Source organism: Ursus arctos, unplaced genomic scaffold (assembly GCF_023065955.2).
Source record: "Ursus arctos isolate Adak ecotype North America unplaced genomic scaffold, UrsArc2.0 scaffold_30, whole genome shotgun sequence".
In the NCBI taxonomy this organism is placed as follows: domain Eukaryota; kingdom Metazoa; phylum Chordata; class Mammalia; order Carnivora; family Ursidae; genus Ursus; species Ursus arctos.
This window is the reverse complement of record NW_026622986.1, coordinates 20,739,933-20,766,740: the sequence shown is the minus strand read 5'-3', so window position 1 is coordinate 20,766,740 and position 26,808 is coordinate 20,739,933. Positions and strand designations below refer to the sequence as shown.

Here is a 26,808-nt window from a genome sequence, read left to right as displayed (position 1 = left end):
AGAAAGACCTTTTTCATTGTTAGGACAACTCTGCGAAGCCAGTTATCATCACCACACTTGTGAATGAGGAAGTGGTGTTCAGGGACCCCACTGCTAAGCGGGAGGGTTGGGAATCAAACTGGCTCCCTCAACTTACGTTCCATTCTGTTTCCACCAAACGAGTTTATTCCCCAAAGAGCCAAGGACGTTGAGTAGTTCTAGGAGTGAAATGGAAAATTAGCAATTCTAATCACTTGATCACATACCTTAAAATGCAATAAAACTAATTTTTAAATAGGAAATTTGAACAAATTGGGACTTTTTCCCCCGATAAAACATAAGGATAAACCAGAGCTTTGAAGAAAACACTGAAGGAGAAAACTCATCATATCCATACAGCAGATTGTAAAATTCGGTATATTGTTAAGAGAAAGATAGTTGACCAGTTTTGCATGGTCTTTTCATGGCTGACTTACCGGAAATAGATACTAAGCTGGATTAGTGACTTATCACTTGGAGGAGGATGCTGGCCACCCGCAGACCAGCCGGATGAAGTAACTAAATTCATGGAGGGTTTGGAAGCCTCTGCAGGCAGCAAGTGAGGCATATTTGAGAGACCTTCTGCTTTCACAGCCTGGAAAGAGGGGGTGTGGGCTATAAAAAGAGAAGGTGTGGACCCGTATCGTTCCAGAATGAAGACTTAGGACAAATGAATGGCTGTTACAAAGAAATAGATTTAGGCTTAAAACTGCGAGGTCATTCTCACAATTAGAACTGATTAAATGAGCTGCTTTGTGAGTTCTCTACAGAGCTGTGAAAATGCTTACGTTGGAACATTCTCAACTGGATGCTGTAGAGTCAGACTTGTACATAGCATGAAAGATGTTCAATAAATATTTGTACGAATGAATTTATGTGAGTTGTTAAGGGGGAGATGAGGAACTGCATAATTTCTAAATTCCCTTTTGGGTTTGAGATTGACTTCCAAAATCATTACCTGGAAGACATGGTATGTCTCAGAAAATATACAAAGAAAGCCCCAGGAACCCTCTATGGCCATCTCTTAAATGTTTTCTCTACTCCGTAAGTGCCGCCATGTGCCCTCTTGGAACACATGATACAGTAAATCAACCAAGGTTTCACTGAGAGCCTTTGTCAAGTTCAGCAACTCGCCAGACACCAAAAGAAAAGGGTCAAACCATAGCACACAATAGAAACATTTTCAGAATAGAATATTCATATTTCTCCAACTGGCCTACCACATTTTGGGCTTAGCTACCCAGCAGAGAAACATAATAATTGATTTCTTCTCTTAACCACAAAGTGCTGATTCCTGGCATCACAAAATTAGAACCTGGGTAATAGAGATGTGCAGAAGGAAACAATTTTCAGATAAAATAACATTATTCCTGGCAAAACCGGCACACGTTGTTGAAGTCTTATTGTGGTTGTTGGCAGAAAAAAAAGTCAGTGCTGAAATACTGGCAGGTAGTCCTTTTCCACATGCATTTTAATTTGGGGATGGGGAAAGTTAAGATCTCATTTAGGAAATAAAATAAAACCAAAATAAATATCTAGCCATGCTCTTCTCCCTCTGAAAAATGTTGAGAGGAAAAAAAAAATTCCCTTTTACCTTCAGTTGAGAAAGAAGCAAATCTCTGAGCAGAGCGGTCACTGCCTCTGCAACCCTAGCAGGAAAATAAACATGCAACAATGGCTCTTCCGTGGAATTGTTTGTTTCATGAAGAAACAGATAATTGTATCTCTTTGGGCTTCTCTCTATTTTGCATTTCCTTTGCGTAACCCAAATGCTTAGTCGCTCAGTCTCCTATGTGCATTCAAGAGTCGAGTATAAGCATTAAGTGTTGTAAGGTGTTCTGTCCGGTTGGTGTTCATTCACCTGGGCATCCTCGGCTCCTGGCAGGCAGCCGGGTGGCGTGGGGGGCACACGCAAGGGCACATAGACGAGGGATGGGGCACGTGTTCATTGAAGCCTTTTACAGCTTCTGGATATTTACCACCCTCCTCTCTGCCACAGAATGAGCAAGGAAGCAAGAGGCCACACTGGCTGTACCTTCTCTGCATTTTTCTAGATCTTCTCTCCTAATGATGCAAGTGCTTAGTGTCAGGATGGCCCCCCTGGTCCAAGCACACAGGGTGGATGGCCACTGACCCCTTAGCAGTTGCTGCCCCGGGGTGGGGGTTCCAATTGGGTAGCTCTTATGGTTTGGAAATCCAAAGTCGTGATACCTTGACAGCCTCATGCTTCTTGTTTTGACAAGTAGGTTTCATTTTTGGAAGTTTTCTGGATTAAGAGCCTGTTTGCCCCCTAGTTTTTAGGATCAGATTATCTTATTTAAAGAATCAGGAAACCTGCTAACTCATAGGATGAGTGTGTATGAATTAGAAACAGTATCTCTTTCTGCAGGAGGCAGGCAGCCACAGCCCAGATTGGGGTGTATGAGAAATATGAGAAAGAAACGTGTTGCACGGGGCATGGGGTGGACTCAGCCACCCTTGTCCCAGTTCCCCACTGCCCTTGGGCACAGCCCAGCCTGTCCATTTATCTGCAGTGGCCCCAATAAAACCTAGACTTTTATTATATGAAACTTTCCAAAGTACGAACTGAATTGATAAGGTGATACTAGGGTTAGAATGTGTTTGTTTTCCTGGTAAGTGGTTTTAAATAATAGTAAAGACCTTAATCACATACTCAGTATTTTAAAATTATGTATTTTGAATATTTTCCATATTTTGAGTATTTTCCCCCAAAGGCTGACATTATCTTGTGGAACTTTCTTTCAGCATTTCTTACTTATCATATGAAGAACTCCACTTTTAATGCCTGGACTGGGCTGAATGATGTGAATTCAGAGCACACGTTCCTCTGGACGGATGGGCGAGGAGTTCATTACACAAACTGGGGGAAAGGTTATCCTGGCGGAAGAAGGAGCAGTCTTTCCTATGAAGATGTAAATATCAGTTTCAGGTCACCTCTCTGTGTGCTGTGGGCCTGCTTAGAGTCAGCCTATTAGTGATTCATCTTCTGTGCAAAATCGACCAGAGTTCTCCTTGGTCTGGTTCATTCTCGCAAATCTTAAGTGTTTCAGACTGAGCCAGCCTTGAGGGAAGGGGTATAAATTCAATTACAAACTCTTCAACTTGTGGGGTAGGTGGTGATGGTCTCAAGGGATGGGAAAGCCAGCTCCAACCAGGATTTATGTTCTCGGTAAGGATGTACACTTGAACTCAGAGTTATCAATTTTATTTGTATCAGCTGCCTCTAAACTCTTGCAGCTTGTAGTATGAGGGCTGTATGTCTGGCAGCTACTACTCCTTCTAAAGATAGAAGTTATCCTGATTGAGCTGCCATTTGTAGAGTACTTACTGTGTGCCAAACACTATGCTAGCTGCTCTCATACATTAACCTAAGAGACAGGTGAGTGTTTATTTTAGTACTTTTAATCTTGCATCATTGAATAGTCAACCAGTCCACGCTAAACACCACACTAGGCATTGAGAAAAACATGGAGAAGCAGAAGATTTCATTCTGACCTTAAAGAAGCTTATATTCATGTTAGGCTGCAAGTCTGATACAGGAAAGAAGAGAGTTAAGAAATGCAACTGTATGATGACAGGATCAATTATAAAGCCCTGTAGCAATTAGAAGGAAAGAAGCTTACTGTGGGAAAGAATGATCTAATCAGTCAATACTTATTTAGGGAGGCTTTCATTTGATGCAGAGAAGGAATATGAGAAAGAATCAAATATGGGTCTTTTCCTCAAGAGGTTTAAAACAATGATTGGAGAAGTTGGGTGTGGGAGGTGGGGAACACCATGCTAAGTGGGCAAGGTGCATAAAGTCTTCAAGAAAAAGGCACAAGATGGGTCTGGGCAGGAGTAAATGACTTGGGATATAGCAGGGCTTTTATACAGAAAAGAAGTAGGAATAAACTTTGAAAGGTTGACAGCAGAATTTAGAGAAATTTAATTGCCCCAGGAATGAGTTTGGACTTTGTCAGATGGGCAGCAAAAAAAGGTTAGAGTAGAAAAATGATCTGATCAAAATGGTGCCTTTATGATAATTAATTGGGTGAGCTCTGTGTAGAGTAGATACATTTAGGTGATGGGTTAGTGATTTTCTTTGGAGAAATTCTTTGAATCTTCATTTCATTCATGAGGGCTGAAAACTTACTGAAGAAGTTGAAGTAGAATGGAGTGGGGTGAGGTTTGCTTAAAAAATTTCTAGATCAGAGGTGAATTTTGTGTAAAGCAAAAAAATTTTATTTTTGCCTAAGTTTTTTTGTTTTGAGAAAGAACATAAAGACAAGCAGAAACAACAGAAGCAAAATCCGTAATCTCACCATCCAGGGAAAAAACACTGTTAATTTTTTGTTGAATTTATTTTTAGGCTTTTTCTTAGTGTGTGAAAAATAGAAAATTTATTTCACAAAAAAATGGAATCAAAATACACATACTGTGTTGTTACAATTTCAGGACTTGAAAGATGAAGAGGATTAAATACAGTGTGATAAACAGAGCGTGAGAGAACTTTTCATATGCCTTTTGTGGTGGAAACATGCTTGCTCAGGTTTTCTGGAGTAGAGCATAGGCTGTAAGCCAGGGTAATGGAAGATAAGAATAATTAAGAAGGAAGATGGGAATGAGTGGAGAATCTAAATGTAGGCTTGGGAGTTCCTGGGAGTTGAAGTTCGTGGGATAATGAGGCTGGAGGCTGGAAGTTTGCAAAGGCAGCCAGAGCAGCATTTGCAAGCTACGGATCAGGGAATGAGGGGGATAAAGCCAAGGATTGGGTTCTTTCCATCTTTCTGCTCTCATCATTGGCATGCTGGCCTAGCTCTTCATTACTGGAGAGAAGTTCCAGTCATTCTGTCCATTCAAGATAACACCCAATCTTCCCTTCCTTTGTGGCTCTTTATCAACAAGAAACCCTGCTTACAGCACGCTTTGAATTCCTCACTTGCTGGGAAGCAGGACAGTGCAGTGGCTCAGGTCTCTGCCAGGAGACAGAATGCTTGGGGTTTGAATCCTGACTCTTATTTATTAGCTGTATAACCATGGGCAGGTTAACCTGTGCCTCAATGAACCTGTGCCTCAGATCTCTCATCTATGAAATGGGCATGCTCATAGTACCAACCACTAAGGATGGATGTGAGTTTACAGGAATTAATATGTATATAGTACTCAACAATGTCAGATATTATAGGTGTGAGCTATAATTATTAGAACTGATGGGTTAAAGAAACCCAACACATGATAAATCAAAATCTTCATCTGACATTGGTTGAAAACTTTGGCAGGTGCAGGTTTCATGACTTTTTTACTTGATTTGGCTCATAGACTGTCCTACAAAGCTTGATATTGCAAACATATTCCCAATAAAAAATAGAAAACTCTTTCCAGCCTGGCATACTTCCCTGTAAGATGGCAAATAACGTGTGCAACTTTTTAGCTACACACCAGCAATTTGCTCTGAACCCATAATGAGACTTGTATAAATAAAATTAGCAATGAAAAATATAGATTATACTTACTTCTCTTTTACAGTAGGATACCTGTTTTGGGGCTTGAATCATGAGAATTTATACAGAGAAGATATTGTGTTCTCCTAAGATTTGATTGCTAAATTTTGATAGAGATTAATACCATTTCTGATAGCGAAGTTTCTCAGACCTGTCTCTAAAATTATCCAGAGCTATCTGATTTTTAATTAAAAATAGTTCAGTGTAAAAGGTCCACATGGATAGTGCGAGCAGTTGCATGGCAAGTAAGGATGAATTGAATGTAACTGTAAATGATTTAGGATGGTCTTTAAATTGGGTGGTTAGGAATGGGGGATTTTTTTTTGGCTTAATAATGAATTGATTTAAACAATTTTTGATTCACACTGCTTTTTATTTTCCTTTCTCTGAAAATGTACAGGCTGACTGTGTGGTTATTATTGGAGGGAAATCAAGGGATGCAGGAAAATGGATGGATGACACGTGTGACAGTAAGCGGGGTTACATATGCCAGACACTTTCCGGTAAGTTCTACTAAACCTCGCCTGCCCATAGAGCTGGGGTTATTTAATATTTTTTTAAAAAAATAACCTTCTTCTCAATTTTGCTGTAAACCTTAAACTGCTCTAAAAACATAAAGTTTTATTTAAAGAATGGCTATTCTCATGCAGTTGTTTCTCACCTCAATCCATGGGTGCCTGTGACAGAGAAAAAGGGGGACATTTTCTAGAAACTATTCATGAGTGTACCCCTTCATCCATTACCAAAAAATTTTGTGCAGATTACACTTGAAGTTGGAACTTCTTCCAACTTCATAAGAAATGTAGGATTTTCACTTACCTGTACCTTTTAAAAAATGTCACAATAAGAATACTTTGTTTCTGCTTGCCTAATTTGAGAACCAGTGGCACATAACATCATATATGCCTCATTGGTTCTGTATCCTCTGCCTTTAAAAGTGTAGATATCTTTTTTTTTTTTTTTTTAAGATTTTAAGTAATCTCTATACGCCATGTGGGACTTGAACTCATAACCCCAAGATCAAAAGTCTCATATTCTACCAACTGAGCCAGCCAGGCACCCCTAAAAATGTAGATATCTGATTTGTGTTTCATTTTGTATCTTAAGAAGCCCTATAGTTAAACAAAAATAAAACAGAAAATGTGCATGATTACTGAGAGTCCAGATTATGGTTGTACGCACTTTAGTCTCCAGCGAAAGAATACAAATGGCTAGCTACACGAAAAGAGGGTCAGAAATTAAAAGATGGTTTAGAGAGGAAGGTGCAGTGTGGGGTGAGCTGCTCTCATCCTGAGAACAGCTCTTAGAGTTCAAATTAGAAGGTACTTGTTCTAATACATCAAACCAATTTTTCTACACTTTCTAGGGAATCCGGGAACTAAGGTCAACTCATGACCAAGAGTGAAAATCACTTATGATATTTTCAGATGATTGAAAAGTACTGCAGAAATTCTAAACTTTCATTAATTCAGAAGCTGGTCCGGGACCTGTCGCTTTTGCCTGTATGCTGTGTCCTGTGGTACCAGAATCTTAGGCCACCAGAAATGCACACATACCATCTGAGTTTCTGTTTTGAGGAAAGGAGGGACTATCCTTCCAGGAGTGAAGGATGACTCACAAGCTCTTTGAAAATCTTTTTCTCCTTATTATAAACTTAAGTGATAGACTATTTGCCACTAATAAAAGTTTATTGAAAAATAAAAAATATTTATCATCATTCACATATACATTTGTGTTTTTATTCATATATACGTATATATATGAATATATATATTTTTAAAAATATATTTTATATATTTAACCATTTTAAAACTGTTTTTAAAAATATGTAACACATATTCTTTGTTGATGTTTTAGAAAATGCAGAAAAGCATAAAGAAGGGGAAAAAGTCACCCACAATCCAACCACCTGAAAATAACCTCTCAATATTTTAGTTTTTCCTTATAATTATTTTATGAATGTTTTAATAAACAAGCCAATTGGACAGATGAGCTGTTTCCTAATTGCATATAGCTGTCTGTGAAACTTTTTTTTAAGCTTTCAAACCTCATTTGCCATGTTTAGTGGCCTCCAAATCCTCCACGGGTATTAAGACAAACCCAGACCTCCCCAAGTTGGTAAATGGTAAGATTATTCAATCTCTACAAGCTGTACCATGTGAAGGGTGCTGATCTGGGTCTCTTGGTTTGATGATATTCTTCTACTAACACAAGGTGGCAGCAACAGCAGTAGAAAGGGGAAGGTGCCCCTTGCCAAAATAAAGTCATTACCATACTAGGCATAATCAAGAGCGCATTTGGCATTTGGATAGTGACAGAACAAGGCAGATGGTAGATTAGGGCGGTATATAGTGGAGCACGTCTGAGAATTAGCCAAGACAAAATTGGTAGGCAAGGACATGTAGAACCCTAGACTAGGAGTTGGCATTTATTTTCCTGTAGAGAGACACATTGTAAATATTTTAGGCTGTAAATATGCATTCTCTGTTGCAACTACTCAACTCTGACATGATACTAGGCAGTCATAGACAACACGTAAACAAGTGAACGTGGCTGTGATCCAATAAAACTTTATTTATAGACACAAATTTGGATTTCATATAATGTTTACATGTCACAAAAATTATTCTTATTTGATTATTATTATTATTATTATTATTATTGTCAGCCATTTAAAAGCCATTCTTGGCTCATTGGCTTCAAAAACAGACAACAGACCAGATTTCACCCTGTGGCTGTCATTCACTAACCTCTCACTTTAGGGCATCCATCCATTAAGGGACACAAAAAGAAGCTCTTTTTTGGGGTCTTGACAGTAAGTGGCACAAAGGATGGATGGGCCTACAACAGCCATTAGAAACCCATGCTGGAGGACTGAGGACAAACGTTCAGAAAGCCAAAGTGGCTCTGCATAGAAGGGCCCTAGCCCCTGAGTCAGTTTGGTTAAGATACGGGAGGCCTGGATGAAGGGTGTAGACAATCATCACTAGGAGAAAAGCCTGATCCTGGGATAAGGGTTCAATGAACCCAGGACTGGTGTCTGGCTTCATACCAAAACTTAAAGCGGTTCCCAAAGGTGCATTACTAACAGGTAGAGTCAAATAGATACAAATAGATGCAAATTCATGGAGAGGGTGCAACAGACAGAGGAGGGGGAGGAAGACTGTTGGTGACCTTGAAATATGACCAAGATGATAAAATAAAGATTAGTAATGACAGGATGATAGATATTCTTTAATTGATGGGATTAAACTGTGTCATTTCATTCAGATACTAGATTTCGTTGAATTTGCAAGCTTTTTGGTTTTGTTTTGTTTGTTTTTTCCATTTTTTGGTTTTTTGTTTTTTGTTTTTTTTTTAGTTTAGAAACTTGATTACGTATCTATATTAATGGTCTAAATACAGTTTGGAAATTATTTCATTCGACCAGCCATACTGCTTAAAAAACAGAACTTTGTTTTTCAGTGTGAAATGACTCATGAAAATATTTTTAGCACCCGATGGTTTAGATTTATGCTATTCTGATTATTTTTATAATGTACAAGATATGGTAGTAGACTAAGTGTACCATTAACACTCAAAGTAATGTTTATTGATAATGCTAATGAAGACGAATTTTTTTATTCCAGACTCTTCCTTGCCTAATCCTCCAACAACAATTCCAACAGATGGCTTTATTAAATATGGTGAAAGTAACTATTCACTCATGAAATTAAAATTAGAGTGGCATGAAGCAGAGAAGTATTGCAAGCTTCACAGTTCCCTTATTGCTAGCATTCTTGATCCCTATAGCAATGCATTTGCATGGATGCAAATGCAAAGATTTAATGAACCTGTGTGGATCGCCCTGAACAGCAACTTGGTAAGATGCCGGAAACATGTGTGACTTGACATGATTGATAAATTGTGATTAAGCATGATTCTCTTTCTATTCATTCTGCTGCACATTTGTTATATGTAAGACACTGTGCCGGGAGATACGTATGATGCCGACATGAACTAGACCCAATCTTGCAAGGATCCAATGCTTTCAAGGATCTAGCAAGCTAGTGATATGTGTCAGAAATCAAACTAAGGTTTATATAGCTTATATTAACTTTAATATTGCTTTTGAATATTAAAATTAGATTCTGCATCTAAGCATTTTTATTTATTAACTAACTCCTCTCTAGTGTCCCAATTACAACTATGCCATCGGAATTAAGCAAGCAGATCAGGGGCATCGTTCTTGGATCATGAGGACACTTTTTATTTTTTGTGGCAAGCCATTCTAGAGTTATCAGTCCTTAAGTTGTGTGAAGAATTTCACTGCAGTCAATTCTCTGTGCTCCATAAAAGAAAAAGGCATGTTGGCAGAGGATTAGGGTGGCAGGCGGGGGCTGTGGGCACAGAACTAAGAGTGGTGATGAAATTGCTGAAATATCCCTATGAGTTTTCTCTGATGCCCTGTGATCCGTCTATCCTCCGTCTACTTAGCTAGCCAGCCAGCAAACCTCCTAATAGAAGAAATAGGGATGTCTGCAAGTAAGTAAGAGACAAGATCGAAAATGTCGAAGAGAGGTATGTAAAAGTGCTAACAAGAGGAGGGAAAAGGGATGGGTTGAGTCAGGGAAGAAGGCTGAGCAGGCTCCTCAGAGAAAGTGGACTTTATAGAAGTAGTCTAGGATGGTGGAACACAAGGAAGGAGTGTCACGAAGAGAGGAAAAGGCAGAAGGAGATAGAGCTGGAAAGTAGGTTGGTGTCAGATTGACAGAGATTCCAGTGCTGTGCTACAGGGATCAAAATGTACACTTCATGGCCAGAGTAATTCCTGAGTAGGGAAATAAATATTTAAAAGTAAGTGGTTCCATAATGATTTTTGTGATTAAACTTAGGCAAGACATTTTTATGTCTATGTTGACTCTGTTTTTATGGATTAATTTGCTTGATAGTTCACTCATTTTCTTCTTATAGACATGGTCACAATTCTCTCATGAGTTTTAAATAGGCTTTTATTTATTTTTAGAAAGATTAAGCAGCTTTTCCACTATACCAACATTTATAATTAAAACAGTAGTATTATCTTCCTTATGTCTGTGGAATTAATGACTATGTAAGCATCATTTGATTAAACATGATAGAATACTACAAAATCCTAACTTGGGATAACACGTGCTTTTGATTTTGTCATTAAATCTTTGGTAATTGGCTTGGTAAATTAAATAATGCAGTTAAAATGGAGACTATTTGAATTATTTCAAAATTCATTTATCTAATACTATATATATCATATTTTTTAGGCATTACTTGTAAATTCTTAGACTGTTAAAAGGATATTATTGATAAGTAATATTTTTGATGTTAGTAACTAATTGATATGTGATTCTACTAAATTTAATAAGAAAGTAAGTATGAAAATTGAATAAAACAATCAGCTGTGTAAAAATTACTGTCATGGTTTGTTGAAAGACCACCTTACTGGAAAGCAAGACCCCTAGGCTCTTCTGTTACCTGTCCAGCTGATCTCACCTGTCATTTGTCATGTACACTTTTTAAAAAACTAAACAATGAGAAGATCAGAAGAGGCTAGTATTTCTCTCCAAGGTCTAGTAAGTTCAGTGAAAATTACTTAATTTTTATTATCATTTCAGTGATAATACAATAAATATTTTATTTGTTCTGAAGACAAAATTTGTATTTTACACTGAAAACCTGTGAAGAAAGAGTTTCATAGAGTAAGACATCGGTTTTTTTAAGTCTGTGTTTTTCAAAGTAGCTTTCAAGGATGTAGTTATGGGGAACTCCAAGAGTCTCTCTAAAAGAAAAGTAACATCCACTGAATTTAAGTTGGTAGAAATGACTTGTAATGTCCTTTTTGTTCTGAAATGTTGAAGATTGTTGGTCTAATCACAGTCCTAAATGCACTTTTACTCCTCCCTGGGTTCTTTTGGTGTTTTCTAAATGAGGCAAGACTCCACGTTAGTGGTGTTTTTTCTCCCTGCAGACCAATAACGAGTATGCTTGGACTGACAAGTGGAGGATGAGGTATACTAACTGGGCTGCCGATGAGCCCAGACTGAAATCAGCCTGCGTTTATATGGATTCTGAAGGCTACTGGAAGACAGCGTCCTGCAATGAAAGTTTTTATTTTCTCTGCAAAAGATCAGATGGTAATTGAATACACAAAAACAATCGAGGGATTTGAAATTTTCTCAATAACCTCATTATTGGTATTATTAAACAGTAACATGTCTTGGGGGTCTTAAGAATAAGATACTAAAACATATCCCTTCACCTCACAAAAGACTGACTTGGAAATAGACAAATGCCTAGAGATCCGAATAATGGAGATAGAAAATGTTCTTCACTGCTAGAGTTCATTTGCACTTTTTGGATTTTTGGATTTTTATTATTGAGATTATCCTCTGAATCTATGATGTCAGATTTGTCTGGAAATCACGATTACCTTTTATATCAACAGCACACCTGTATCAAAATAATTCTTATCAGAATGCAAATAGATTAATCAGAGTCAGTGATATTATGGTTTTAGCTTTCCTAGAATACAGTCCTAGAAGTGAATAAGGATACAGGCCTAGAGTTTTAACTGTCACATTTCATTATATCACAGACATCAGTCATAGCTAACAAGTGTTAATAGGGGTTAGGATTCCAGAAAAATTGTCTTGAAGGGGGACTCCTTTGGCAAATTGTTTTTAGGGAACCTTTTTAAAAAATAATGATTGGTGATAAAATTTTCCTTAGCTGCTACACTATTATACTACAGAAACTTCAGGTTTTATTTTACTTTAAATGTCTTTTTATTAACAGAAAACCCTGCCACCGAGCCCCCACAGCTGCCTGGAAGATGCCCCGAGTCAGAGCACACAGCGTGGATTCCTTTCCACAGTCACTGCTACTATATTGAATCGTCATACACAAGAAACTGGGGTCAAGCCTCTCTGGAATGCCTCCGAATGGGTAAGTGCCACATTTACTCTAAGAAAATCCCATCATCATCTATTCTGGACTACCATGGTACTAATAACACGGTACATTAAAATCATATGGGATGTGAAAACACCTGTTTATGTTTCTCCATAATTTATATTGTAACAGAATGGGCAACATCATGCCCCCCCAATGTGATTTATAACATTGTAGCCTCAAAATTTTAAAGAATTACAGTAGAAAGTAATCGTTTGCTGAACAAGTCTTTCTTACTTTCTGCCCTAATATTCTAAATTGTTAGGATTGTCATTCTCAGTTGTCCAGAGTGCTGTGTTCACCTCTTCTCATTATAAGCTTGGGTTCCACAGTGCCCCGGAACCATTTTGCTTTACTGTTAATAGAAAAGCATTTAGCTCTGATTATCTTATCTGTGAAGAAAAACAAGACAAAATTCAAATAGACATGACATAGATGGATAATTTTCCTCTCAAAATAAAAATATTAAAGTTAATTTTTCGGAGTGCATTTAAAAATCCACTTAATTAAATCCCACTTTTAAAAAATTACTGAATTATTCTTTTACTAAATTTTGATTATCTTCTAAGTCAGTGTTCTTTATCCAACAGTGATATATATATATACAAGAGCTATATTCTCGTTTCCTTCAAATTCATTCAAAAGTCAACCTTGAGTTTTGACTTTTTCTTTTTACTTTTAGGCTTTTTTCTCCCTTAGTTCTATTGCGGTATAATCGATAAATAAAATTATAAGGCATTTAAAGTGCACAATGTGATGATTTGATACAGGTGTACATTGTGAAGGGATTCTCACCATCAAGTTAATTAACATATCTATCATATCACGTATTTACCTTTTTTTTCTTTTCTGGTGAGAACACTTACCATCTACTCTCTTGGCAAATCTCAATTTTATAATACGACATTATCAGCTATAGTCACCATATTATCCATTCGATCCTAAAACCTTATTTATCTTGTAACTTAAACATTGTACCCTTTCACCAGCATCTCCCATTTTTCCCCCACCCCACCCCATGGTCCCTGGCAACCACCATTCTTTCTGGTTTTTTTTTTTTTTTAATTCCACATGTAAGTGATACCATGGAGTATTCATCTGTCTCTGTGTGGCTTATTTCCTTAGAATAATGTGGTTAGTCAGTGTTGTCACAAATAAATAAATACATGTGTCACAAATACATGTATGTGTATATATATATATACACACACACATGTATATATACACATATATATACACATAGATATATATACTGTGTGTGTGTGTTATACATATATGTACACATACTACAATTTCCTTATGCATTCATCTGTTGATGGATACTTAGGTTGTGTTTGTACCGTGGCTGTTGTGAATACTGCAGTGAACATGGGAGTAGAGAGGTATCTTTGAGAAGTGATTTCATTGCCTTTGGATATATAGACCCAGAAATGGGACTGCTGTATCATACGATAGTTCTATCTTTAATTTCTTGAGGAAACTCCATGCTGTTTTCCATAGGGGCTGTATCAGTATACTTTCCCACCAACAGTGTACAAGGGGTCTCTTCTCTCCATAGCCTTGCTAGCATTTATCTCATCTTTTTGATAATAGCCAGTCTAACAGGTGTGAGGTGAGGCCTCATCCCATCGTGGTTTTGATTTGTATTTCCTTGATGATTAGTGACGTTGAGAATTTTTTCATGTACCTGTTTGCCATTTTTAAGTCTTCTTTAGGGGAAAAAAATGTCTATTCAGTTCTATTTGCCTATTTTTTAATTGGGCCATTTGTTTTTTTGCTGTTGAGTTATGTAAGTTCCTCGTGTATTTTAGATATTAAACCTTTATTAGGCTATGCAGTTTGCAAATATTTTCTCCCCTTCCATAGGTTGCCTTTTCATTTTGTTGATGGTTTCCTTGGCTGTGCAGAAGCTTTTTAGTTTGTTGCAGTCCCATTTATGTATTTTTGGTTTTGTTGCTTTTGCTTTTGGTGTCAAATACAAAAAAAAAATTATCCCCAAGAAAAATGACAAGGAGCTTACCACCTGTTTTTTCTTTTTACTCCTCTGGATATATTTGACTGCCCCTTCCTCTGGGCCATTGTTTCTTGCTTCCACTTTATCTGGTCTGCTGTTGAATCCCACTATCGTTATGTTTCAGTTCCATTATTTAGCCCTGTGATTTCTGTTTGGTACTTTTTGATTCTTTCTCTCTCTTTGTTGAAATGTTCACTTTGTGCATTGCTTTTTTGACCTCAATGAGCATCTTTATAACTGTTATTTTGAACTCTGTCAGATAAATCAGTCATCTCTGTTTCATTAAGATCCGTTTGGAGATTTATCTTGTTCTTTTGTTTGGAACATATTTCTCCTTTTCTTCATTTTCCTTGGCTCTCTGTGTTGGTTTCTGCACATTCCATAAAACAAACACCACTCCCAGTTTTGAAAGTCTGGTGTCGTGTAGGCGATGAACCTCATCAGTCAACCCAACCCAACCTCCTGCTTGTCTCTCAAACCTTTGTGATGGTCTACACTGCCATCTTTTTTTTCGTGGCTCCCAGTAGTTGAGTGTGTGCAAGGGTCCTATGATGTTCCAAAGGAGAAAATCACAGTCAGCACATAATCGTATGCTGATTAGAAGCCAGACCCTCAAGTAGCAGCTAGGAAAGTATGTAAGCCAGGTGTGTGTATATGCTCCTTCCAGAGAAATATTGGTGACCTGCTTTTGTCATTGTGCCAAGCCAGAGAAAAAAGGTGGCGGAAGTATTCACCAGATACCCCAGGCTCTGTGGAAGATCACATCTTGACCCTAGATGCATGCAAATTTGCAGCTGGACCACAGGGCAGTGGGTTGTAAAGTATGCAGTCAGTCCCTCTCCAAGAGAAGGCTAAAAAATGGGCATGTTTATCTCGGGATGTCTTAATTTTCCCCTCACTTTCGAAGGATAGTTCTGCTGGATAGAAAGTTGTTGGTCAACAATCATTTTGTTCCCCAGGCTTTTTTAGTATCTCATGCACTGCCCTCTGGCCTCCCTGGTTTCTGTTGAGAAATCAGTGTTAGTTTTTTTTTGAGGATCTCTTGTACATGATGAGTTACTTCTCTCTTGCTAATTTTAAGAATCTCTATCTTTTGATAGTTTGCGATGTGAATTTCCTTGCAATTCTCTTACTTGGAGCTTGGATAGATGTGGAGTTTCCTAGATGGGTACACTAATGTTTTCCATCAAATTTCAGAATTTTTGACCATTATTTCTTCAAGTATTCTTTTTGCCTCTTTCTCTCTCTTTTCCTTCTCAGACACCCATTAAGTATATTTTGATATACTTGATGATGTCTCACTAATCTTGGAGGCTCTGTAAATTTTTTCTTTTTTCCCCCCATTATTCACACTGGATAATTTCAATTTACCTGTTTTCATTTTTTTGGTTATTTCTTTTGCTTAATCAAATCTGCTGTTAGGCTGCTCCGGTATATTTTTCCTTTCAATTATTGTGATTTTCAACTCCAGAACTTTAAGAAATAATTTCCATCTCTCTCTCAATATTCTCTATTTGGTGAGACATTACTCATACTTTTTTTTTTTCCCATTTTTTACACATGTTTTCCTTTATTTCTTTAACATAGTTGATTTGGTCTTTGGTAAATTGAAGGTGTGGCTTTCTCAGGAACAGTTGGTATTGACAGCTTCTTTTCTTGGGTATAGGCCGTATCTTATTGTTTTTTGCATTTCCTGTAATTTTTTACTGAAAACTGGACGTTTTAAATAATTTGATGGGCAACTCTGGAAATGAGAGTCTTTCCATTCCACAGAGTATACTGTTGTTGCTCTTTGTTGTTTTCTTCTGGTTTAGTGATTTTCCTTCACTAATTCTGTAAAGTTTGTATTCTTTTTCATGTGTGGTCACTGCAGTCATACTTAGTTAGTTTAGTGGTCAGCTAATGATTGGAAACAGATTTCTTTAAATGCCTAGAACCAGTAAGTGTCCCAGGTTTTCCTGAGGGACTCTGCCTGAAGATCTTGCTTTCCACATTCATTCAAGTAGCTTAAAACTCTGCCTTAGTCCTCACTTCCTGTTTGTGCAGACCCTCAAGGTTAGCCAGGGGTGAGAGCTTAGGAGTCCTTCAAATTTTTCATAAGCATGCATGTGGTCCCTGGTAGTGTACACACCCCAGTAGATGTCTGTGGCCTTCTAAATTCCCAAGAATGGATTGAAGTTTTTTGGAGCTCACTATGGACCTCTTATTCCCTTTTTTCCTTTTAAGCTTTTTTTTCTTTGTTATCTTCTTTTCCTCACCTGTTATCCCTGCCTCAGACATCTGTGATGTTAGACAATTGCCACTGAAAGTTTTTGAAAAATGCCCTCAGAAAGAAGGCTGTTACACCGTTGAGTTCTGAATTAGGACAAATAAAGCCAAGCTTTGCAAGTGAGACTTTCCATGGAACTGTCAGAGAGATAACATAATGGAAATTCTTTGAATTGGGACTTTGAAAGAGCTCCAACCCCATTCTGACTATTCCAGTGGCTTCTAGGCTGCTGGTTTTCACTGTGATTTGGGTGCTGTTTGTTTTTAAGGTAAATAGAGAGCGAGGATAAGGCAATGAGATTAGAACAAGTTAAAACACCATGAAGCTCACTCTTCATCCAAAGACTGAATATTTTTCAAATAAATACTTTCTGGATTGTTACAAGCTGCTGATTAATTTTTAGGGTTCTGAAATTTGTCAGTGTTCTTTCTGCTTTTGTAGAGGACAGGATTTTCATGGACACTTAACTCTGCCATTCCTTATGGTGTCACCGAAGTCTGCTTTGGTATTTTTTAATTAAAAAATATTTTTCCTTCATATTGCTAACTGTTTTTTTTTTTTAATTGCAATGAATGTGGAGAAAATTTGTTTTCAATTTTAGGTGACTATGTTTTCCTGTAAATAAAATGAATGATTCTCATTTATCAAAACATGTCACAAGTATTTTGAAATGGTTATTATCTTTGAAATATATTAAACAGTGGAGTATGTAATCATGCAAGAAAAACAATCATCAAGGGGATTATACAGGACCCAGGAACCTGTCTTGCAGGCATACGGTTAAGTGTAGGGTTTTGAGATTCAGAATGCCTGGATCATGTTATGACTCACCCCTCTACTATTATTGGGATCTTGACAAATTACTTACCCTCTGTACTTTTGGATCCTTATCTATAAAGTGAGGTAACAGTAGTGCTCATTTAATAAGGTGGTTATAAATTCCTAGTGAGATCATACTTGTAAAGCACAATGTGAAATGTCTGGAATAAAGTGCTTAAAATGTATTATTGTTATTATTATAAAGTTGTTATTATTATAAAGCTATAGATTTTTGCTATAAACTCTAATGCTGACACTGACTCAACCCTAATGTAATGTGAGATGTTGATACCATAGTAATCTAGACAGTCTTTCAGTTTTCCTCTCTCTTTTTACTTTGTACAGCCCTATACCTAACAGCAGGACTAATAATTAATCCTGCTGCCTGAAAAAACTAAGGGTTCTTATCACTACCTTAAATACCCATCTCTTTGCATCTGCAGAGAAGCCTAACCCAAATCTTTTTTCACCTGTTGACCAGAGTAGTCCCTCCAAACTGAGGCATCTATTAACAGTCTAAGTTCCTTCCAGTAGATAGATCTATCTGTCCATCATTTGTCTATATCATATCATCATAAATCAAATATGGATGAATCCATGTATCTGCGTGCTACATTCTTGAGGAAGTTCTATGCTTTCCTCTCTCTGTCTCCTCTCTCATTCCTTCTCTTTATTATTTTCTATTCTTTCCAATTGAAATCCTATGCTTCTTAATATCTTATATTCTATTTTCTCCATACTCCCCTTTAGTTACTCCACCTAAAACACATCTTCTCCCTATTTGACATGTCAGTTACATATCGTACTTATTTTTTCTTCTAATGCACCCACCTATCTATGCTATCTCCTGAACCATAACCTGGTTAAGACATACTCTATGATGATCTGGATAGACACTTTCCCAAAGAAGACATCCAGATGGCCAACAGACACATGAAAAGATGCTCAACATCACTAATCATTAGGGAAATAAAAATCAAAACCACAATGAGATATCATCTCACAACCGTCAGCATGGCTAAAATCAAAAAGAAAAGAAATAACAAGTGTTGGAGAGGATGTGGAGAAAAAGGAACCCCCACGGACTGTTGGTGGGAATGTAAATTGGTGCAGCCACTGTGGAAAACAGTATGGAAATTCATCAAAAAATTAAAAATAGAACTATTATATCATCCAATAATTCCAGTATTGGGTATTTACCCAGAGAAAACAAAAACGCTACCTCAAAAGATATATGCACCCCATGTTAATTTTAGCTTTATTTATAATAACCAAGACATGGAAGCAACCTAAGTGTCCATCAGTAGACAAATGGATAAGGAAAATACACACACACACACACACACACACACACACTGGAATATTACACAGCCATAAAAAGGATGAGATTGAGGTTTTTTTGAGACAACACGGATGGACCTAGAGGGTATTTTGCCAAGTGAAATAAGTCTGACAAATGCCATATGATTCCACTCATAAATGGAATCGAAAAAAATAATAAACAAACAAAAAGCAGAATCAGAACCGTAAATACAGAGAACAAACTGATGGCTTGTTTAAGAGGGCAGGGAGGTAGAAGGTTGGGCAAAATGGGTGAAGGTGAGAGAGGGAACGATACAGGCCTCCAGTTATGGAATGAGTACATAAAGGGAATAAAAGCAGAGCAAAAAGAATGCAGTGATATTATAATAGTGATGTAATGGAACAGATGGTAACTAGACTTGTCGTGAACATAGCGTAATATATACACTTGTCAAGTCACTGGGTTGTACACCTGCAACTAATGTAACAGTGTGTGTCAACTGTACTCAAATAAAAAAAATTCACACACACACACACACACACACACACACACACGTAGCTATACCCAAACCCACACTCAAGAGGAGGATATTACGTAAATGCTTAAATATCAGGAGGCAGGGATCAGAACGAGCCACCTTAGATTCTGTCTGCCACAAGAGCTATTACAATGATTTGAGTGTGAGATGCGAGTGGCCGTTCTTAAGGTAGAGGAAGTAGAAACAGAGAGAAGCAGACAGATGTGACAAATATTTAAACAGTAAAATCAACAGAATGTGGGCATAAGCATTAGAAAGGGTGGAAGTCAAGAATGACTCTCATGTTCAGGCTTGAGCAAGTGGAAAGATGCTGCTGCTTGCTGAGATGTAAACAGCTAAGGAGAAATAAGATTTCTAGGCAAGAATTTAATGAGTTTTGTTTTGTACATGTTGAGCTTGAAGTGCCTGTGAAACATTAAAGCAGAGTTTTCAAAACAAAAAACAAAAAACAAGACACATTGTCCTACCGGTCTTCATGTGTCCTGCAACAGCTCATTCAGTGCTTGTACAAAAATTATGCTTAAAAAAAAAAATTTTTTTTTTTAAGAGTGCACGAGCAGGGGAGGGGCAGAGGGAGAGAGAGAATCTTAAGCAGGTTCCATGCCTAGTGCGGAGCCCAATGCAGGGCTGCCATCTCATGACCCTGAGACCGTGACTTGAGCCAAAATCAAGAGTTGGCCGCTTAAACGACTGAGCCACCCAGTGTCCCCACCCCAAAATCATATTTTCAGAAGGGAAACTGAAATTTTGAGAAGTCAAATGTGTACTCTTTGGAATTCTTCCCCTTAAGTGGAGATGTTGGGGTGATTTTTATTGCTCTTACTATCAATACTGTCATTGTAAAAATATTTTTAGTACTTAAATGTAGTTCCATTGTGTTGTTTTTTTATACCTTGCAGGCTCCTCTTTGGCTTCCATTGAAAGTGCTGCTGAATCAAGTTTTCTGTCCTATCGAGTAGAGCCACTTCAAAGCAAAACCAATTTTTGGATAGGATTGTTCAGAAATGTTGAAGGTAAATTTGCAGAACAATTATCTAATCACAGATATTTCAAAATGTTCTGTGCAAAACAAGTTTTCCATTCCAGAAACTCTTGCCTTAAGTAACGATTAATTTATGAAGAGTTTGAAAATTCGAACTTGTATTTTCATTTAAAATAAGAACTGAAAGTTTAAGTGACTCACATATTATGCTATCTTGAAGGCTGTTGATTAAATGAGTGTTTTCTGTAGCTAAGTTAGTTTAAGAGCTTTAAAAAAAATAATTTCTATCTTTTGCCAGAAAAAAATTAGGGAAGGATAAGTATATGTATTTGTACTAATTAGGAATCAATTTTGAACTAAGCTATATAAGAAGCATACTCTTTTCGTTTTTTTTTTTCTCTGTAATAATTGGTCATTATAATCTTGCATACTAAAAGTCTGGTTGTAAATAACTATTGATTATAGTATAAAATAATATGCTGAGAAATTGTGCAAGAATAGGTTGAATTTATTTGAAGATGGGTGATTTTTAGCTTCTGTTTTTACTGAGTTTTTCTGATCATCAGGGAAGTGGTTGTGGGTGAACAACAATCCAGTCTCCTTTGCCAACTGGAACACAGGAGATCCTTCTAGTGAACGAAATGATTGTGTAGCTTTAACCGCATCGTCTGGATTTTGGAATACTATTCACTGTTCTTCCTACAAAGGGTATATTTGTAAAAGACCAAAAAGTAAGTAAGAATTTTCCTTGCAGTGCTTACGTTCACAGGCCATTATTTCTTTCAACTATTAAGGGGTCAGGTGTGGGATTATAATGCAGTTACAGGTCCCATGCAAACTCTCCCCCTGCATAAGTGGAAAATCCAGCCCTGCCCCTCTCTCTCCCTCTGCCCCTCCCTCTGAGGGAGCATACTCTGCGTGGCTGACATAATAATTTGGGTATACAAGACATTTATGATGGGATACCCAGGCATATGGACTGTGAAGTTGCAGGCGGTTTGGAGGGTGAGTTTACAAAAGCCTTACAGCATAAAAGGAAAAGGGGTAAAGTTTGTCATCTCCACCAAACCAGAAGGGATTAGGGATTACTATGGAATAAATCATGTAAGACCAATTAAACCTTCTTCTGAGATTAAGTGGCAGATCATGTAAAGATAGGGACTGGCGGAATTAATAGTGTTCTATGCCCACGATGTGGTTACTCTCTAGACTTTAATAATATTTTATGCTATTCCACTTCACGTAATATCCTTCCTGAGAGATAAAATTGTTAATTAGATAATAGATTTAAATAAATGGATTAGATAAATTAACACTCTATCCCCCAGTAGATTTTATTATTTTGGAATTGTGTACTTCTTCAGTCTTTTCTAGCTCTGTTTGAGACACTTTGGTGCAGTGTATGTATGTATGAAGACGTACAGACATACATAAGTCTTCTAGATTCTCTTTATCTATCCTCTATCTCTATATATCATATCACCATGAAGCAAATATGGAGGATTCCTTGTATCTATGAACAAAATAATAGTCACTACCTGAATGCAATTATTATGGGTTTTTAGAAGTATTTAATTAATTTTTTTATTTCGCAAACAGTTGTTGACGTTGAACCTACTCACACATTAATTACAACAAAAGGTAAGACCATTATGAAATTTTAAGTTCTGTATCGTAATATATCAATGCAGTTTGCTTGTTTTAAAAACCATAACGATCCCTTCATATGCCTGTGTCCTCTCAGTACAATTGCTCGAGCTACATTAGCCTTTGTCCTTGTGTCATCCACCTCCCTTGAATGACGCCCTAGGAAAGCAGACCTTGGAGTCAGGTTGGTGTTTTTACCACAGTGATTATTGAAGACAGTGCTGCATTCCAGAGGTGGCTTGTGGAAGCCACAGGAGACATTTCTCTCAGGAATCCTTGTGGGTTTTTTTTTTTTAAGCAATGTTTTCAATTTTATTTTTATAGACAACTTGTATCCGGTAACTAAGGGTAACTGACCTTACTTCACCAATTTTGTTGGCAGCTAAAAAAAACTCAGTGAGATGTATGGTTTGCCTGCAAACCATATTAGCCTCCTGGATGCTGTTTGTTAAGTAATTATACTCCTGAGTTCAGATTCCCAGTACTCTTATTTTCTCTTTTCCCTAATTTTCTCCCTTGCTTTCTTAAAAACATCGTCATTATGATTACTATTCTATTTATCTTCATATGATGTATCTGTAAGGAGCTTTACCTTTTTTTTTTGAAACAGGTGTACATATTTTAAGACAGTGATGTTAAGTGGGGTCCCTGGGTGGCTCGGTTGGTTGAGCACCCGACTCCTGGTTTCAGCTTGGATCATGATCTCATGGGTCCTGGGATCGAGCCCTGGGCAGGGCTCCATCCTCAGTGCAGAGTCTGCTTGAGATTCTCTCTGCCCCTCCCCATGCTCTTGCTCTCACTCTCTTTCTCTCTCTCTCAAATAAATAGATAAGTCTTTAAAAAACAAAACAAAAAAACATGGATTAACAGATGGAATATTCCTGCAACTGAATAATAATCTTAACTTCTAAAATAATCCTTGATGTCACACGGGCTCCTGTTTTCATGTCCTGCATTTCTGTCTGACGAATGGCAAAGAATATTTGACATGAAAGGACATTTATGCAATTTAGCTTTTCAAAAAAAAAAGCTGTCTTGTTCTCCATAGCATTCTACCTTTTGCCTCCCTCCACCTTTCTCCTCATGATTTTATTTATTCCTAGCTGACCCAAGGAAGATGGGCCCTTCCAAACAGTCTTCCAGCGTGGCAGGAGTCGTCGTCATGGTGGTCCTCCTAATCATAACAGGTGCTGGCCTCGCAGCATATTTCTTTTATAAGAAAAGACGTGTGCACTTACCTCAAGAGAACACTTTTGAAAACACTCTCTATTTTAACAGCAGATCAAGTCCAGGAACTAGTGATATGAAAGATCTCGTGGGCAACATCGAACAGAATGAGCATGCAGGCATCTAGTATCCTAACGTGATTTAGATATATTTGAATTTCATAACATTATAACTAAAATGTTAAGGTCTTTAATGCAATGTGATTGTTTTCTTTAAAAGTAGTACTGTATTGACCTGGCCTATCCTTTTTCTTTGCCTAATTGAAGAAATAATTGCTCATGTTCTAGTCTGGCAAGGGATTTTCACAAAAGAGGGATAAGGATATTGACTACCACTTGAAAAAATAGCTTAGGTGAACACACAGCACAGGAATGCCAGCTTAAAATTTAAGCGTCACTGGTGTGTAGCGAGCGTCAACCCCATGTGGGTTAGAAGAAACCCAGAGACCTAAGCTTCCTGAAATAGTTTAAGGAGCTCCCAAAGAAATGTTACCTGTTGAATTGTAATTCGGAGATTAGAAGACCGTTTAAAAAATCAAGTACCAATAACCTCGGGTGGCATGAAAACTTAGTCACTGTTTTCTCTTACCAATCTTGATTTTTACTTCGGTTATTTAGAACTGTATTTGTACACATGCAGAAAGGAGGAGGCAGCTGAGAATCTTGTTTTCTCTGACCAAGGTTTTCCAGGCTGAATCTTGCAAATGTGTTCTTTTTCCTGTTATATGTATATCAGGAACACAAAGATGTGAAATAAAAATGTAAATTTGCATAACTGGATGTACTTAGATAATGTGAAATAAACATCAAAGACAAGGTCTATTTTTAATATATGTGTATTTTGGTGATCTTGGTAAATGTCAATTTTCTTTGAAGTGTGACTTATTTATCTATTTACTTTATACTTTACTCTGAAAATAAGCACTGTGACTAGTAGAGGAATCCTTGAAACCCTCCATCTATTTGAAAAGATACATTGCTTAAACACTAGGTATAAAATGAATTTTTTCTCACAGTGACTTGCATAATTTTCCCAGATCTTCCCCTGTAACACTGATTCAAGTCAGGGTTCAACAAAGGCACTGTTACTGCGAATTAGGTCTTTAAATATCTTTTTCTCACTTTAATAATTAATAATTCCTTTTTGCCCTAAAAATGTTGCTTTCGATAAAGCTTCCTGTACACTGTAATACTTCGGAGGGTTCGCATCTCACACAAGTACCACACTATCAGCTCATTCTTGCCTTTGTCAAGGGCTTGCTCCTGGGCAGGAGTTCCTTACCTGAGGTCTCCGGACGGGACTCAGGTGCCTGTGTTAAGAGATCTAGGAATGTCCAAAAATTGCATGCAAAACACTGTGTCAGTTTGTGTTTGTGACCTTTTTTTTTTTCTGGGAAGAAAAGAGCAGATTTTCAGGTAAGTCTGTAATTCAAAACAGATGAAGAAGCTGAACATTGGGCGGGATTGGGATGGAGTTTCTAATACCCCAATCAGATGAATAATGGGTGGAAAGATATAGGAAGTGCGAGGTAGGCAGTTGTGGAAAAGGTTGCTGAGCACAGGCAATTCCCTCTCATACTTGAAACAGTTGGAAACAAGCTGCTTTTTATTTTCTTGGTAGGAATGAAGCATTTTCCATTTGAAGAAGTTTCAGTGGGAAAGATATATATAAAGATATATACTATACATACATAGTATATATACATAGTATATAGATACTATATATAGATACTATAGAGAGAGATATATCTATATAGATACTATACTAAATATTATATAATATATAATATATACAATATATACTACATATACTAAAATATACTATACATATATATGCTATATATGTATAAGATATACGTAGTATATATTCCTAATATATATATACACACTATATATTCACTCTATATGTATCCTTTTCCTAATATATGTATTTTTGCCCCTCAAGATACAAAAGAGAATTAGAAATATAAAATGTGGAGAAATACATAGTGAGCATGATATAAAAATTCTTCACAAAAGTGATTCTAACTCAGAGCGGCAGTTGCACAGAAAATATTTTGGACTTCAAATATGTATCTCAGACTTAAACGTCTTACTTTTTCAAGAAACAGTCCGTATTTGGCAGAGGACTGAGCGTTGTATTTCACACTCACTTTATCCACTCAAACATATAATCAGATAGTTAAGTCATTTGTACCCACACATGTATCCAAATACAATACTAAAATATCTAGGCTATTTTGCGGGGGGGCGGGGAGAGGCATATAGAGTGGTGAAGAGCAGTTTATGCAGTTTTGGTTTTGGTTGTTGGAGTTGAGTTGTTTCATTTCGTACCCAGATATTCTATCTGGAGGATTAAATGTTTAAGTACTCTCCTCAGTGGCTTGCTTGCTTCAGGTTTGTATCAGAATCCAGCAGCTGGAAGATTCTTAAGGATATTTTTCCCTCCAGTTGAGCTCAGGCAATGTGAATAGTCTGTAACTTGAACTCTGAAGTTAAAATTGGTATCTGTAGAGACTGGCAGACTCTTGATTCATTTTTCAGTATTCGCTACTGCATCTGGTTGTGTATTTGCCCATTCATCCGTCAGATATTTCTGGAGCCTCTGTTACGTGTGCCAGACATTGAGCTACCCCCTGGAGATTCAAGTATGGGTAAGGAACAGTGCCTGTCCACAAGACGTGCACAGCCTAGTAGGTGTCTAGGCACAGATCATTTTACATCAATGTGGGAGACGCACTGGTAGAAATAGGCTTAAGATATTTTTTCAGCTTGCACCTGGGTGGCTCAGTTGGGTAAGTGTCTGTCTTCGGCTCAGCACATGATCCTGGGACTGAGCCCTGCATCAGGCTCCCCACTCAGCAGGGAGTCTGCTTCTCCCTCTATCCCTCCCCCTGCTCATGCTCTCTCCTCTTACTCTCTGAGGTAAATAAATCTTTAAAACATTTTTTTCAGCTTTATTGGGATATAGTTGACATACAACTGTGTACATTTAAGATGTACAACATAATGATTTGATGTTCATATATATTGCAAAATGATGACCACAGTAAGGTTAGGTAACACAACGCCCACTTCACATAATTTCAATTTGAAGTACGTCTAAGGTATTAATGGAGCAGTGACAGATGCAGACATGGTTTCAGCAGTGCAAGAGCTGGGTTTTGTGGGTCTGAGAAGTTAACTTTGGGGGGGCCCTCTTGAAGAAAGATAATACAAAAAAGTAGGTACAAAAGTGAAAATTTATTCAAAATGAAAAAAGAAATGAGAAATTACAGATTTTTTGAAGTTGGCAGCTATAACAAATATCATAAAATTCAGGACAATTATACTTTATTTTTAATAATTAACTGCCTGATATCCTTTTATTTGTTTTCTAGGATGTACCATAACAAAATACTATAGACTGGTGGCTTAAACCATGCAAGTTTCTTTTCTTTCAGCTTTCCTATAGCTTACGGTTCTAGAGGCTGGAAGTCTGTGGTCACGGTACTGGCTGGGGGGGGGGTCCTCTGATGCCTC

General features: G+C 37.3%; 1 protein-coding gene across 1 annotated transcript in view; it reads left to right on the top strand.

Moving 5' to 3' along the window:
• The window catches only part of MRC1 (mannose receptor C-type 1), a 91,763-nt gene extending 67,648 nt beyond the window's left edge, over nt 1-24,115 (top strand). Inside the window, exons 22-30 of the mRNA XM_026478991.4 lie at nt 2,785-2,951; nt 5,923-6,025; nt 9,152-9,384; nt 11,506-11,671; nt 12,333-12,482; nt 20,331-20,444; nt 20,980-21,144; nt 22,013-22,054; nt 23,164-24,115. Coding sequence (XP_026334776.1) covers nt 2,785-2,951; nt 5,923-6,025; nt 9,152-9,384; nt 11,506-11,671; nt 12,333-12,482; nt 20,331-20,444; nt 20,980-21,144; nt 22,013-22,054; nt 23,164-23,414 — 1,391 coding nt within the window. The 3' untranslated portion in view covers nt 23,415-24,115. The remainder of the gene's footprint in view (nt 1-2,784; nt 2,952-5,922; nt 6,026-9,151; nt 9,385-11,505; nt 11,672-12,332; nt 12,483-20,330; nt 20,445-20,979; nt 21,145-22,012; nt 22,055-23,163) is intronic.
• The last annotated feature ends 2,693 nt before the right edge of the window (nt 24,116-26,808 follow it).